This window comes from Magnolia sinica, chromosome 6 (genome assembly GCF_029962835.1).
Source record: "Magnolia sinica isolate HGM2019 chromosome 6, MsV1, whole genome shotgun sequence".
Taxonomy (NCBI): domain Eukaryota; kingdom Viridiplantae; phylum Streptophyta; class Magnoliopsida; order Magnoliales; family Magnoliaceae; genus Magnolia; species Magnolia sinica.
In genome coordinates, this window is record NC_080578.1 from 65,717,434 (window position 1) to 65,734,532 (window position 17,099).

The window sequence follows — 17,099 nt, forward strand, 5'->3', positions numbered from 1 at the left end:
GACCTATCCCTCTACTGAGAGTGCTTTTACTAACTAGCTAAGTGCTTGGTTTTATTAATAAAGAAAAAAATAAATTATTAATTTTTTTGTAAAGGGTCTCATGTCTAACGCCCCTGAAATTTGGTACACCTTATAATCATAACTAATAAATTTAATTTTTAGAATAAGAGAAAAGGCAAATCAATTAGTCGGTCGGTAGAGACACTCTTGGTTGAGAGAGAGATTGAGGGATCAGCTTATGCTGCCACGACTCTCGGTTGCGGTTGAGGTAGGAAGATCGATCCCTATGAGTATAATATTAACCTTTTGCCAAATTCCAGAAAAATTTCAATTTCTGGATAAGGATGTGTTCATCCTACCTTAACTGGAGAGTTTTCTCCTTTAAGAGGATACGAGAGAGTGATCTCTTGCAGAAATCTAAAAGGAAGAGAAAACCCTAGAGAGAGAGAGATGAAGGAGAGCTCAGATCTAGCATGTATCATTCCCTTTTTGTTTATTTTCTTGGTGTATTCAATCTCGTTTTGCTTGATCTCTACAATGGATGGTGTGGATCGGCAATACAACTATTATTTTGGTCCATGGAGAGATCTCAGGAAGAGATGATATGAAAATTCCGGTCTGAATGGTAGTTTTCATTGATTTAGTTTCGCCTGGCTGTTTCAGATCAGATCTATACGGATCATTTGATCCTAGGGGCCAAAGGATATCATAGCCTTGAATTTCATATCGATCTAGTCATCGGACGAACCACACAGTCAGATCTAATCTCAGCCATGAATAATGTATAAAATAAGATCATGGACTATTCAACGTGTTAAATTAGATCCAAGCTGTTTATATAAAGGACTAAACAAATCCATGGTCATGCTCGAAATTTGAGTAGGATCTGACCGTCTAATGGGCCATTAAAGTAGGTGGGAGGAATTGTTGCTTAACATGCTTTGATTTAGAACTCGGGGTCATGAATGGTCTGGATCTAAGCAATCTATTGACCCATCCCCAATTTGGGATTTTGTGAATCAATGGATGGTTCAGATTTGTCCCACATGATCAAAAAATCATTTAAAATAAGAAATTAGGGAAAACCAAATTAGATCGTCCAAACTTGGTGCAATAGCGCCAGATCGATCAATCGACAGATCGGTTCGATCGATCGAAGGCGGCCCAAAAATGTCAAGCAACCAAAGTTTGAAATTCAAAACGAGATCGATCGATCGACGGGGTAGTTAGATCGATCAAAGACAAGAAGTCTCAATCGACCGAGGAGGACAAAAGGTGTACAGAGAGTTGTGTTGGAAATTCGAATTTATTCAATTGAACAAAGTGGATTTCAATCAAACCTCAATCAATCGAGGGCAACGTCGATCGATCGACGATTGGCTGGGATTTTCTGTTTGATTGGAATTCAATGTTTTATTGTATGATGTAAATTAGTAATAATCTTTGATTTTCTTGGAATATTGGGATGATCATAACACCATGGTTAATTGAATGCACCCCACATTGAAAAGAGATCATTCCAAATTTCGTGGAGGATAAAACCAAGATCAATGATGTGATTTCTATACGAACTTTAGATTTGGGGAAAATGATTAACCATGGGTGGGCTGATTGCTCAGACGTACACCAATAAAAATGTAATTTGAATTATGATTATTTAGGTGATTGCAAACTAACTGATCTTGGGGAAACACCTTGGAATCCACATTATCATATTTCAGCTAAGTGATCCCAACATGTTTCCTGTTCGTTGTAATTTAAAATATGTGATTGCTCCGGGTATTGTATGCTTTTGTATAGGTTTCTTTATTGAAATTGTCTAAATTGTAATGATATTGTCGAACCATAATAACATACGTGATTACCTTTAATATGGCAATTGCTAATATGATGCCTCAATCATCATCATGCATCCATGTCATGCATAGCGTTCCTATGTTGATTTCCTAGGGGCACTTCCTGGAAAACCTGTAGGTACTTACAGTATCGGGTGACCTACGGGACCATCCCTGAATGCCCTCAATGTGTGGAAGTCTACCCTAGAAGGGAGATGAGGGTTGATGGAATCCAACTCAAGCAAGTGGACGAATCTACCCACTTGATGCATTCACGCATCCATGCATCTTTCCTACTTTATTTATGGCATGTATGAACCATGATGGGTTCACTCACTAGGCCTGGCCAGCTAATATTATATTGATGTAAAAACTGTACACATTTTGTGAAAGATGAGACAATTGCTAAATTTCCAGGACAAGAGGTTGAACTAGTGGATGATCGTCAAGGGCAGTGGCTCTATCTTGAAGAGGCGGAATTGAATGCTTTGAATTAGTAGCTTGTGGCATGGAAACATTATTCCTTCTAGTCATGCTTTGGAATTCAAAATTGATTAAATTATGAATGTCGTATTTTATTTTAAGTTGACTATAATTTAATAAAGCCCCAAATGGGTCGGTTGTGGTGCGATGATTAAAATCTTAAGAAGATACACTACGCATGGAATAAATGATTTTGAATTCTCTAATTGGTTGATATGTGTGAATGCTTAGTATAGGGTGAATGGTTGGAATAATTGAATGAGAAATGTCTTGGTGAGTGCTTGAGTCTGTGAACTTAAGAGTACACTCAAATTATGCCTCTGGTCTATATTCCGAATTGCGGGGCGTGACATCATATGGGTCATAAAAATCAGGGTCGTTACAGAAAAAGTCATGCTCAATTAGCCAGAAAGCTAATGTGGTTGATAGTAGTAGTCTAGTTAGTGAGATAAGCATGGGGTGTTCCTCTTCAGCCCATCCACAGGGACTACCAAAGGAACCAAAGAGTTGTACTTGTCATATACTGCATATATATAAACCATATGTTGCTTATACCAGCCCCATGTGTCAAAGGAGAACATTACAAAGCTGCATACCATGAATCTTATCTTTTTCACACAGCCCCAACAGGCATCAACAAAATCAAATGTCTGCCAATGTGCCTGGAGCCATGTTTATGCCAAGGCCATGTCATCTATTGCAGCATTAACAGTAGCATGCATGTTGCAACCTAAGGAGTCCAAGAAACGTAGATTAAAAAAATAAAAATAAAAAAAGCAGGTACCGTTTTTGTTCTTACTCTCATTTTCATTATCATTTCTGGCAGTATTCTTAGCGAACAACTGGACAAACAAGATTACTCTTACTAGAAAGGAAGACCATTATTGCAATCACCATTACACCCATGAATCTAAAGCATCTGAAAGTAGAGCAAGCTGTAAACAAGTATCACAGTCATGTAGCAACTTATTTTAAAACGAAAAGCAGTTACATGCGTAATATTGCCAGTTCCAGATGTATCTCCTTTCCCAGTAGCCATGAATATGGTTGCTCCTTGAAATAGCTTCAGTTTCATTTTACAGCTCATTCCATAATCTTCTAAGTTTCATAACTTTTTGCTATGTAATGATGTAAACGGATTTGAAGTTCCAACTTTTTTGTCATTACACAAATCTCCAATAACAAAACAGGAGCTTGAGTCAAGGCTTTGATTCACAACTAATGTAACAGCAAAAAGAAATGAATATGAAGCTTGAGGAAAAGCTTTTATGCTAGCCCCTGAATTCAAAATGAAGAAATTCATGGAAAACCCAGAAAGAGTATATTCTACGAACGTTAAACATGATAGCATCAGATTTACTTTTTGTACTTCCCCATATAAATACTCAGTCATCAAAAAAGCAGAATTCCTAGCACAGTTCAGCTAATTCAAATTAAACAAACATTCAAATGTTCTGAAGATGCTGCATCAGACTAAGTTACCTCTTGGATACTGCACTCTTTGAGATCATCTCCGTGGAATAATGACTGCCATGTCAGTGAATTATTGAGTTAAAATAAAAACAGAAAAACACATTATGCATCTATATCTCAATTAACCACATAAGAGAATATAGCAAGTCTATAAGAGTGCTAAATGTTGTTTTAGTTATTTGCTCATACCAGATTTTTTTTTAAGGAAGAAAGAAAAGAACAATCGATCACATACCTGGACATCTAACTGCAAGTACAAAGATGGAGCCTGTTCCCACTGTTCTGCCATCTTTTGTATTTCATCTGTTGTGAAACCATGCACATTCCTCGCAGCACAACCCTGTCTTTCCACAAGGATATTAACATCATGCTATAATGATAACTCAATCCAGATTTCCTTCATATTATACCAGATTTATAACTGTCCACCACATGACAAGAAGCAAAAAACTTGACACAGAAAACTTCAGCAGTAACATTTTCTTCCACAAATGGTAGGAAGAAATAATGATTCAGGTGAAAAATATCGAATGTGCTCCCACAGGAATGTCTAACAGACCCTGATTGTAAATCAAAAACTTTCAGAAGATGTTGTGGTATATTCATTGAGAGACTGGTCCCCTTAATTCTCTTTATAAGCTTGATATTTTCAATACAGAAATCAGAGACTAGACAAGGGAAAAACCAAGGCTTGATGGAAAGTCATCAGTCAATACAAAGGAGTTGGAGTGAGAGTGCAAAATAAGCCTTTTTAACAGGACCGGAATCATAACGCATCCTTTCAGTTCGCACCTTCAGTTTGCGGATGACACAATCATATTCTGTTATGCGGACTATTCAATGATTGCCAATCTTCAAAAAACAGTTGCTTGCTTCCAGGTGGTTTCAGGTTTGAAGATCAATGTTGGGAAAAGCAAAATGTTGGGCATTATCTTTCTTCAAAAGGAGATCGGGAGGTTGGCTATGGATTTCAGATGCAAGGTCGGCTCCTTCACTTCTCCCTACTTGGGGCTTCCTCTATGCATTAGGAAGCCTCCAAAGCATTTATAGGACAAGGTGATAGAGAGAATTGAAAGAAAATGTCTAAGTGGAAGAGTTGCATGCTATCTCTCCTTATGCGGTCAAAGCAGCCTTCCCCAATATGCCGTTTTACATTATGTCCTTGTTCAAATGTCCGCAAGTGGTTCGGCAAAGGTTAGATAAGTTGAGAAGGGATTTCCTATGGAGGGGATTAGAAGACGGTGACAAGTTTCATCTTTTGAGATGGGAGGAGGCAGTGTATAAATTGTCGGCGATATTATCGAAATATCGCCGATAATATCGGTGTCGCCGCAGTAGCGACACCGAAACCCCATTTTTTCGTGTCGTTTCCTATTTTCGCTGATAATCTCGCCGATAGTATCGGTATTATCGGAATCTCGCCGATATTTCATTGTTCCCACCAACCACGAGGTGGGAACTGTAACCAACAACCTACCTTTATTGATAAAAGGGGGTAGTTGTCGGCGATAAAGGGAAAGAAAACACAAAAAATACCTGTTTTGTCGCCCGGATCTGTCTGAAGACGCGAATTCACGGCTGTAACCCAAAAAAATCTTTTTTTCCGTCGAAAATTCTCTGGCAACTTCTCCACGAAATAATCGGCTTGCGGGCCAAGATCTTTTTGTAAAAGAGAGGTTTTTTTTTTTTTTGGGGGATGAGGGAGAGGGATTTTCGGGTTGAAAATCTAGAGAAATGGGTGGGAAGGAGATAATTTTTGAAAAATTTGGATCAGGGGAGAGGGATTTTGGGGTTTTAAAGAAATTGGGGATCGGTTCGGATGCGTGTAAGGAAATCGGATTGCGTACTTAGTTACGCAGTACGCTCTCATCGTACTGAGTAAACTCTGTTGGCCCACCGTGAATGTATCTGGTCTATCCATGCGGTCCATCTGTTTTTCCATCTTATTTTAGGGGTTGAGACCAAAATTTAAGCATACCAAAAGATCAAGTGGACCATACCATTTGAAACAGTTGGAATAATGACTTCCACCGTTAAAACCTTTCTAGGGCCCAAAGTTATGTTTATTTCTCATCCAACCTGTTCATAAGATCACACAGACATGGATGAAGGGAAAACACAAATATAAGTTTGATCCAAAACTTCTGTGGCCCCCAAGAAATTTTCAACGGTAGATGTTCATTTCATACTGTTTCCTATGGTGTGGTCCACTTGAGGTTTGGATATACTTCTTTTTTAGGTTCAAGACTTAAAATTATCTATTAAAATGGATAGATGGAGTGGATAAAATACATAAATCACGGTGGACCCCACAAAGTTTACCCGGTACGCTTAGCGTACCGAGTTACTCAGTACGCGGTTGGCTCTGCCCCTTTTGACGGTGTAGGTCGGTGCTACGTGGGCCCCACCATGATGCATCTGTTGTATCCATGCTGTCCATTAATTTTAAAATATTATTTTAGATCTTGATCCAAAAAATTAGGTAGATCTAAAACTCAGGTGGACCACACCACAGGATAATAGTAGTGAATGGATATCCACCATTTAAATCCTCCTAAGGCCCATTGTACTTTTTATTTGACATCCAATCTGTTAATTAGGTCATACAGACCTAGATGAAGGGAAAAAACAAAGATCAGGTTGTTCCAAAACCTTTATGGCCCCAAAATGTTTTTAATGGTCAAAGTTCATTCAACATTGTTTCCTGTAATGAGGTCCAATTGAGATTGGTATATACCACATTTTTTTTCTCATACCATAAAATGATCTATAAAAATAGATGGACAGCATAGATGAAACACATACCTCATGGTGGGGCCCACAGAGCACCGACCACTAGCCAGCGGATGGGCCGGATCGGGCATGGATTAGGGACGTGGATTGCATCCTACCCCCGCCCGTCTCCAGCTGGGAACGGGCAGTAGCTTCGAGTGACCACAGTGATGTATGGGTCTTATCCACACAGTCCATCCAATATTTTTAGAACATTTTAGGGTATAAGCCCAAAAATAAGGCAAATCCAAGGCTCAAGTGGACTACACAATGGGGATTAAACTCTTACCGTTCAAAACTTCTTGGGGGTCACAGAAGTTTTGGATGGAGATGATATTTGTGTTTTCTATTCATCCATGTCTTGTGTTTTCTATTCATCCATGTCTATGTAACTTTATGAATAGTTTAGATGGAAAATAAACATCACGTTGGCCCTTAGAAATTTTCAACGGTGAGAATCAGTATCACCGCTTCTTCCTATGGTGTGGTCCAAATGAGCCTTAGATCTGCCTCATTTTTGGTATTATATTCTAAAATTATACGAAATAATGGATGGACGGTGTGGATAAGAAACATAAATCACAGTGGCCACTCAAAGCTTTTGCCCGTTCCCAACTGGAGACGGGCAGGGTAGGACGCAATCCGCGTCCGTGGATTAGATACCGACAGAGTAGCGAGACTCGCTACTGAAGAGACGTGACCAAGTTCCGTGGGCCCCACCATGATTTGTGTTTTGTATCCACGCCTTCAGTCCACTTGGAGAGATCATTTCAGGGCAATATCCAAAGAACGAGTTAAATCCAAAGCTCCAGTGGACCCCAGCACAGAAAACAGTGGGATAGTGATGCCCACCATTAAAATTTTCTAAATGCCACGAAAGTTTTAGATCAAGCTGATATTTGTGTTTTCCCTTCTTTCGTGTCATTTTTAACTTTTGAACGGGTTGGATTTCAAATAAACATTATGGTGGGCCTTAGGATAGTTTCAACTGTCGGAATCACTCTTCCAACTGTTTTCTATGGTGGGGTCCACTATAGATTTTTATCTACCCATGGGTCCACTGCATTTGTATTATACAAACTTATTTTGGTTACTATTTGAGTGATTTCTTACGACAACACATGCCTTTTTGGCTCCCATTAAATGGAAACTTCTAATTTAATGCATTCTTTTTGCAATTTTTTCATTCCTGAATATGTAAATATGTGTATTTAGGCATGTCCTGAAGTTTCACTGAAAAATTCCACCATTTTCTCCATGTTTCCTCCTTTTTCCCTGCATTTCCGGTTATTGGTGATATTATCGGCGATAACGATATTATATCTTTATCTCTGGCCAGCGAAACTTGTAGCGATACCGACAACCCGAACATTGGGAGGAGGTGTGCAGGCTTATTTCCCTAGGCGGTGCAAGATTATGAAACTTATCCACTATGAACCTGATGTAGAGCGGGTCGCGGACAATTTCATGGCCAAGATGGATCAGAAAAGGCCTGGTCAACGACAGAAGTGATCCAGACCGTCATAACTTAAAACGGACACATCTCGTAAACCAGAATGAACTATCGGACGTACCATATATGAGTTTGGGGTAGGATGAGCTACTTAAGCCACCCAACCCCGTTACGCCGGGTTGCCCACGCCGAATTTGCAAAATACCATCAGATCAACGGTCGAAATCCTGTTTTAATTTCACTTTTACTATTTATAGTACATTTTAGTTTTGAGTATAACTCTTCATCCATTGGGCTTTAGGAGTTGCGCCTAACATGAAAAGTGCTTAGAATAATTAGGAGAACAGCATGGTGAAGCCAAATAGGACACTTACTATTTTTGGCCGAAAACCTTGTGCACTAGTAAACATCACGACCGTCTATAAATATGGGGCATAACGGTTGTTACTACTGTAACGGCCGTTACGTTCTCTCTTTTTTATTTTATTTTTTTATTTATTGAAAAACCCCCCGAAAAACCTATATCTGCCCTGTAATGTTAATTAAAAAGTATGAAAAACCTGTATGTCCCATAATAGACCATTACGGGGCTATTATGGCCTTTATTGGGGATGTAACGTGTTGTTAACGGCAATTACATGTCATTTTTTTCCATAACGGCCATTACGACCCCGTAACGTGTAACGGTTGCCACCGTTACCTTTACGTAATGGCTTTTACGGCCCCGTAACGGCCTTTACGGCACACCATGCTTACTATTTTTGGCCCAAAACCATGCACACTAGTAGGAATCATGACCGTCTATAAATAGTAAGTTTATTATTTATAGTAAGTCACGAATTTTAGGAGTTTTAGTTGTAGTTTAATTCCGAAACTTCTTCCATGGCTTAGTACCCCTATTTAAAGGGGTGTAAACTCGTTTATTCAGATATCAATCAAATTACGAATTTTCTAGAATTTATTTCTATTTTATTGTTTCTTTTCTCATGGATTCGAGAAATCTCTGTGAGGGGTCCAGAGAAACTCCGTGGATTCAGAGTAGTTATCCTAGAGGAAGATGGTGCTCGACATCTACGCGTCCTTCCCTGCGTTAGTTTGGTATAAGAGCGAGGCTTTTCCTCGAATCTATGGCTTCTAACGACGGGTTGGGCAACAATCCCATGGACGGTGCTCCAGGGAATCACCCGTTTAACAACAGCAACTTTTAGCGAGAGAATCAGCAAGCCATGCAAGGGCTTCCATCGATTGCATGGCGGATCGCATAGCGGATCACATAACAGAGGCCCTAGGGCAGATCCCTATTCATGGTGGTGATCCACCCCCAGCAGTTGTTGGAACTCATAATTGACCTGATCACAGGATGGTGCCAGCGGTGAACCAAAGGATCATCCCTGAGGAAGGGGCATCCAACGACGAGGAGGTTGATGACATGATCCTCCAACATCCCAGACAAGGTGGTGATCGAGCAGATCAGTTAGATCGAGAGTTCAGGATGAAGGTCGATATCCCTAGCTTCAATGGCCAACTTCACATTGAGAATTTCCTCGATTAACTTTATGAAGTTGAGCGATTCTTTGACTATATGGAGATCCCTGAAACGAAGAAGGTCAAACTTGTGGCTTATAAGTTGAAAGGCAGAGCTTCAGCTTGATGGAAGAAGCTACGAATCGCATGGACGAGACATATGAAAGCACCAATCTGTATATGGCAGCGGATGAAGCAGCTGCTACACGCACGATTCCTCCCTAGCGACTACGATCAGGTACTATTCCAACAATACCAAAATTGTCAGCAAGGTAATCGGTCGGTGAGAGATTACGCAGAAGAATTCTACCGCTTAGTGACACATAACGATTTTGTCGAGACTGAATCGCAACAAGTCGTCTGATTCAACGGTGGATTACGTATGGCCATCCAGGATCGAGTCCAGATGCAGGCCGTTTGGACGATGAATGATGCAATCAAATTGGCTGCCCAAGCAAAAGCACAGCTTCAATGCCCCAACACAAGGACTTAGCCTATCGCTAGGGTCGTCGCGGCAGGTCCGTCCCAGGGAGCTCCACAGCCCGGAGGGAAGAGCCCGTTGGAGCATGCACTCAACCTCCTATACCCATGAACCGAGATCATGGAACACCTCAAGATGGTCCTTCAAGTGTTCACCGAAAATAAATTGTATCTCAATTTAAATAATTCAAAAAAAAAATGCAGCTTCATGACCGATAACGTGTTGTTTTTAGGCTTTGTCATGACATCCACAGGCATTCGGGTGGATGAGGAAAAGGCGAAGGCAATTAAGGAATGGCCAAGTCCCACAAACATTCACAAGATACAGAGTTTTCACGAACTAACAACATTCTACCGTTGGTTCGTGAAGAATTTTAGTACCATTGTGTCGCCAATCACAGATTGCATGAAGAAGAGACAATTCCAGTGGACTGACGAAGCCGACAGGAGCTTTTCTGAAATTAAACACAAGTTGTCCACAACCCCGGTTCTTGTACTTCCCAACTTTGACAAACTATTCGAAGTTGAATGTGATGCTTCATATGTCGGGATTGGGGGAGTCCCGTCTCAACAAGGTCGGTCGATAGCCTTCTACAGTGAGAAGTTTAGCAATGCACGCAAAAAGTGGTCTACATATGAGATCGAATTGTATACAGTGATCCAGGCACTGCAACATTGGTGACAACAGAACAAAGTAGCCAAAGCACTGAGTCGCCGTGCAACTTTTGTTAGTCACCATGAGCAATGAGGTTGTCGGGTTCAAGTGCCTCAAGGATATATACATCAACGACAACGACTTCAAGGACGCATGGGTTACATGCCGAGAAACCTATATATGCAAGACGGGTTCCTTTTCAAAGGGAATCGACTATGCATTCCCAAAAGCTCGCTGAGGGAGCGGATCATCCAAGAGCTACATGGAGGTGGCCTTAGTGGACACCTAGGACAGGACAAGATGCGAACTCTTATTGAAGAACGGTAACACTGGCCACAGTTAGTACATGACGTGGGTAAAGCGGTGTAGCGTTGTCATGTCTGCCAAGTCTCCAAGGGGCAGTCCCAAAATACGGGCCTCTACACCCCGTTACCCGTGCCTGACGACCCTTGGGAGGACCTATCAATGGACTTGGTGTTGGGTCTCCCACGAACACAGCCTGGCATGGATTTGGTGTTCGTGGTAGTAAATCGTTTCTCTAAGATGGCACTATTTACCTGTGCAAGAAGACCCTCGATGCAACGCACGTGGCGAATTTATTCTTTAAAGAGGTCATGCGGCCATATGTGGTCCCCAAGACTATCACTTCTGACCGCGATATGAAGTTCATTAGCCACTTCTGGCGAACTTTATGGAACCGGTTTGGTACAAGATTTCAGTTCAGCAGTGCCTACCACCCACAGACCGACAAGCAAACTGAAGTTGTGAATCACACGTTGAGGAACCTCCTTTGATGTATTTCAAGAGAAAAGCCGAAGCAGTGGGATTTAGGCCCCATTTGTTAAATCTAAAGTCTAAAGACTAAATCTGAAATCAAAAGCCAGAATCTAAAATCTAAAGCCTAAATTTGAAATCAGAAGTCAAAAAACTTGTTTGATAATTATCGCTGAAGTCTGAAAATTAAGTACTGAATTTGAAACAACCTGTTTGTTAACAAACATCTGAAATGTCTGAAATATGTTAATTTGACACATTTGCCCCTATCTCCCGTTTGGAAATGTTTTACATTATAAGGAAATTATTTTTTATTAAATGAAAATATGGGCCCAAAAATGAAGTAGACCCTAATCTCTGGTGGACCACACCATCAGAACTGGTGAGACAATGGTGCCCACCTTGGGTGCATCTGGACGCATGCGGATTGGGTAGGATGCGGATTTCTTGCAAAAGGCTTTCACAGGAAGCTCCTATGCTGAGAACCTATGTGGGGCCCACCATGATGTTTTTGATAAATCCGCCATTTCCATCCGTTTTGTAAGCTCGTTTTAGGAGAAGAGGCCAAAAATGAGCCAGATCCAATACTCAACTGGGCCAAAAATGTGAGAATTGAACATCCATAGTTGAAATATTTGTGGGGCCACAGAAGTTTTGAATCAGGCTAGTATATTTGTTTTCAGATCATCCCAGTAGGAATGACATTATGAACGGTATGGATGGCATGTAAGCATCATTGTCGGCCCCAGGGAGGTTTCAACGGTAGGAATTTCCCTACCCACCTTTTCCTTTACTGTGGCCCACTTGAGTCTTGGATCCGACTTATTTTTTGACTTTTATCCTAAAATAATCTCAAAAAACAGATGGACGTTGTGGATTTATAAAAAACATCATGGTGGGCCCCACGATGGTTCCCAGCACAGGAATTTCCTGCGAAAGCCGTCCGATTGGGTACTGCTTCACCAAGAAGAAAATTTCCCCCATAGATTCCCACGCTAGGATGCAAGGTGGGGCCCATTGTGATGTTTGTGGGAAATCCACCCCGTCCGTCAGTTTTGTGAGCTCATTTTATGACTTTCCACCAAAAATTAGGTGGATCAAAAACTCAAGTGGGCCACACAAAAGAAAGCAATGGGGATTGAATTCACGTTTTCGGCCCACTTGGGTATTGGATCCAGCTCATTTTCTGTCCCATGTCCTAAAATAAACTCATAAATGGATGGGCAGGGTGGATTTCTCACAAACATCAAGGTGGGCCCCACCTACGTTTCCAGCACAGGACCTTCTGGCAAAAGGCTTTCGCAGGAAATCCCTCCAGCAACGTAGTGGATTTGGATGCGATTGCCTGCTGACTTGCCATATTACGCATGGATTTTGGGTGGGGCCCATTGTGATGTTTGTGAGAAATCCAACCCGTCCATCCATTTTAAAAGCTCATTTTAGGACATGCGACCGAAAATAAGGTAGATCCAAAACTCAAATGGGCCACACGAGAGGAAACATTGGGGATTTAGTGACCACCATTGAAATATTTATATGGCCACAAAAGTTTATTATCCATCTAAGTTTTTGGTGTTTTCACTTCATCTAAGTGAAAATGACCTTATAAATGGGTTGTATGGCATATAAACATCAAAGTGGAGCCTAAGAAGGTTTCAACGGGAGGCATTCCTTTCCCACTGTTTCATCTCGTATGGCCCACTTGATTTTTGGATCCTCCTCATTTTTGGTAGCATGTCCTAAAATAAACTCGAAAAATTGATGGACGGGTTGGATTTCTCATGAACATCACAGTTGACACCACCTTACATCCCAGCGTCGAACCTCCTAGGAAGGCTTTAATGGGAAAGCCGCTTCATCCGCATGCCATCCAGGCAATGCCGGCCGAGAAGGGCGGCCTTATTAGTGGATCTATGGGGCCTACCGTAATGTATACGTTTTATCCACACCATCCATACACTTTTTCATATCATTTAGGGGCATAAGATAAATTTCAAAAAAAAAAGAAAAAAAGAGGTAGATATAAGGCTAAAGTGGGCCACACTGCAGGAAATAGTGAAAATTTGGCACCTACCGTTGAAAATTTCTTAGGGCCATAGAAGCCCTGATCAAGTTGATATTTGTCTTTTTGCTTTTTCATCCAAGTACATGTGACCTTATGAAGAGGTTACATGGGAAATAAACATCACATTGGATTCTACGAAAGTTTCAACATTAGTTATTCAATTTTTGTTGGTTTCTATGGTGGTGTGGTCCACTTGAGTTTTACATGTGGCTCATTTTTGGGCTCATGCTCTAGAATGATCTGAAAAAGTTGATGGACGGTATGGATCTAACACATAAATCATGGTGGGCTCAGAGAAGTGCCCCATGTTAAAAGTTGGGATGTGTATAACGCAAGGGAGAAAATCTCCCTCGCAAAGGACAATTTTGGATTTTAAAAAATAAAAAATAAAAATCACGGAGCACATTCTTGATTCCCCATTAAGCTAGACTCCCATCATGGAAAATTTTCGACATAAAATGGTGGAGCACTTTCCTTCTTCCGCGTTAACAAACACCACTAAACGTGGAACAAATTCCGCATTAAGTACAAAAATTCAGCATTAACAAACACACCCTTAGCCTTGTCTCAAGCAGAGTTTGCATTTAACAACATGGTGAACCGCTTGACAGGGAAGTACCCATTCCAGGTTATTTATGGCCAAGTACCTCGCCACACACTTGACTTGGTCCCTTTGCCCAAGCTCCCAGGTATGAGCGTTGTAGCATAACATATGGCCAACAGGATCATGGGCATTCATGCTGAGGTGCAAGACAAGTTACACACCTCAAACGACAAGTACAGGGAGCAAGCCGACAAGCATCAGCAACAAAAGGTGTTCAAGGTAGGTGACCAAGTTATGGTCCATCTAGCAAGGAGAGATTTCTGATCGGGACGTACAACAAGTTGAAGAACAAGAAGATTGGATCGATACCGATCCTCCAAAAGATCAATGACAACGCTTACGTTGTTGATCTTCCAGACGACATGGAGATCTCGAAAACTTTCAACGTCGCGGACCAGACCAAGTATCACGAACCAAACCAAGGCGAGAACTCTAGGACGAGTTCTTTTGAAGTGGAGGGGACTGATGTAGAGCGGGTCGCGGACAGTTTCGTGGCCAAGATGGATCAGAAAAGGCCCGGTCAATGACAGAAGTGATCCGGACCATCATAACTTAAAACGGACGTATCTCGCAAACCGGAATGAGTTATCGGGCGTACCATATATGATTTTGGGGTAGGACGAGCTACTGAAGCCACCCAACCCCGCTACGCCGGGTTACCCATGCCGAATTTGCAAAATACTATCAGATCGACAATCGAAATCCTGTTTTAATTCTGTTTTTACTATTTATAGTAAGTTTTAGTTTGAGTATTAACTCTTCATCTATTGGGCTTTAGGAGTTGCGCCCAACATGAAAAGTGCTTAGAATAATTAGGAGAATAGCACGGTGAAGCCAAATAGGACACTTATTATTTTTGGCCGAAATCCATGCGTACTAGTAGGTATCACGACCGTCTATAAATAGTAAGTTTACTATTTATAGTAAGTCGCGAATTCTAGGTGTTTTAGTTGTGGTTTAATTCTGAAACTTCTTCCATGGCTTAGTACCCCTATTTAAAGGGGTGTAAACTCATTTATTTAGATATTAATCAAATTACGAATTTTCTAGAATTTATTTCTATTTTATTGTTTCTTTTCTCGTGGATTCGAGAAATCTCTGTGAGGAGTCTAGAGAAACTCCGTGGATTTGTAGTTATCCTAGAGGAAGACGGTGCTTGACCTCTACACGTCCTTCCCTGCGTCAAAATCGGGTTCTCCTCGACAAATGGCTGTGGTGGTTTGGTATGGAAAAAGGACATTTTTTGGCATGAGACAATTGCTTGCAAGTACAGCCTTAAGGAGGGAGAATGGGAGGTAAAAGAGTCCTCTGTTTATCGGGCTTCTCATACATGGAAATTAATCTCGACTTTGAGAGGGAACGTCAAGGAAGATATCTCTTTCTCCTTCGGAGACTGCTAGAATCAGATTTTAGGAATCTTGGTGTGGTGACCACCCTTTGCACCTTGACTTCCCCGGTTTGGTTAGTCTTACAATTTCCAAAGAGTTAAAAGTGACAGATTACTTCCCTCATAGTGGATACTCGACATATTGGACGCCCTCATGCAGGAGGAATCTTACAGATAGTGAGATGGAAGAGCTTTTCTCTCTTAGCCTGACTCCAGTTTGTGTCTCCTTCGGATGGGACTGATTCTATGGTGTGGGCCAACACAGCTCAAGTCGATTTACAGTTAGCTTTTTTTACAAAATGCTTTGTGCAGAGTCAACGTGCTTAGATGGGGCTCACGCTTATCACTTCTGGCTTTATGAACACCTCCTAAGGTTGCCACTTTCACTTGGGTGGCGTTTGGCATCTCTACAAATAAGAGCTTATTGGTTTATTTCTAAAAAAGAAATAAGCTTTTAGACTGTTTAGTAAAAGTCTACCCAGAGTGCTTATTTTTTTAGAAAGTAGCAAATAAGCTCCGATTTTATAAGTTGGGGAGGGGTCACTTTTTGAAATGAAGCTTATTTGACTTAAGCGGGTAGACATTTTTAACTAATTTTTGGACAAGTTTGTCCTTAATCTTTTCCAGTAATTCCCATCTTACCCTCTTCTCTTCTTTACAATTTCTTCAAGGTAGGCCCACATGATGAGCGAACCATATTGAAGGTGGGCCCCACATGATAAATGGTCCACATCAAAGGTGGGCCCACATAATGCACAGTCACATCAAAGGTGAGCCCCACATGATGGATGGCCTGCATCAAAGTGTGGCCCCACATGATGGACGATCCACATCAAGCAGGCCCTACTTGGTGGATGGTCCACATAAAAGATGGGACCCACATGATGGATGGTGGACATTTAATGTGGGACCACATACATGATGAATGACCCATATGGAAGATGGGCCCCACGTGATGGACAGTCCACAGCAAAGGTGGGACCTACATGATGGATGGTGGACATCAACATGATAGAAGGTTGACATTAAAGGTGGGCCAACATGATGAATGACCCATATTGAAGATGGGCCCCACATGATGGACAGTCCACAGCAAAGGTGGGACCTACATGATGGATGGTGGACATCAAAGGTGGGTCCCACATGATGGACCATCCACATCAAGTGGGCCTCACATGATAGATGGTCCACAACAAAGGTGGGACCCACATGATGGATGGGGGACATCAAAGGTGGGCCCCTCAAGATGAACAACTCATATTGAACATGGGGCCCCACATCAATGTGGGCCCATGTAATGAACGGTTCAGATCAAAGGCGGGCCCCACATGATAGATGGCCTGCATCAAAGCGTGGCCCAACATGACGGAACATGCACATCAAGTGGGTCCCATTTGATGGGCAGCCCCCGTCAAAGGTGGGACCCACATGATGGATGATGGTCATTGAAGGTGGGCCCACGTGATGGTCAATTGACATCAAAGATGGGCCCACATGATGAACGACCCATATTGAAGATGGGCCCCCACACAATGAATGGTCCACATTAAGGTGGGCCCACATAATGGACAAAATTGGCTTTACATGATGGATG

General features: G+C 41.6%; 1 protein-coding gene across 1 annotated transcript in view; it reads right to left on the reverse strand.

Annotated features, from left to right (window-relative positions):
- The window catches only part of LOC131248818 (uncharacterized), a 114,860-nt gene that overhangs the window by 27,932 nt on the left and 69,829 nt on the right, over positions 1-17,099 (reverse strand). Inside the window, exons 8-9 of the mRNA XM_058249288.1 lie at positions 4,027-4,131; positions 3,801-3,845 (exon numbers count right to left, since the gene is read on the reverse strand). Of these exons, the coding sequence (XP_058105271.1) occupies positions 3,801-3,845; positions 4,027-4,131 (150 nt within the window). The remainder of the gene's footprint in view (positions 1-3,800; positions 3,846-4,026; positions 4,132-17,099) is intronic.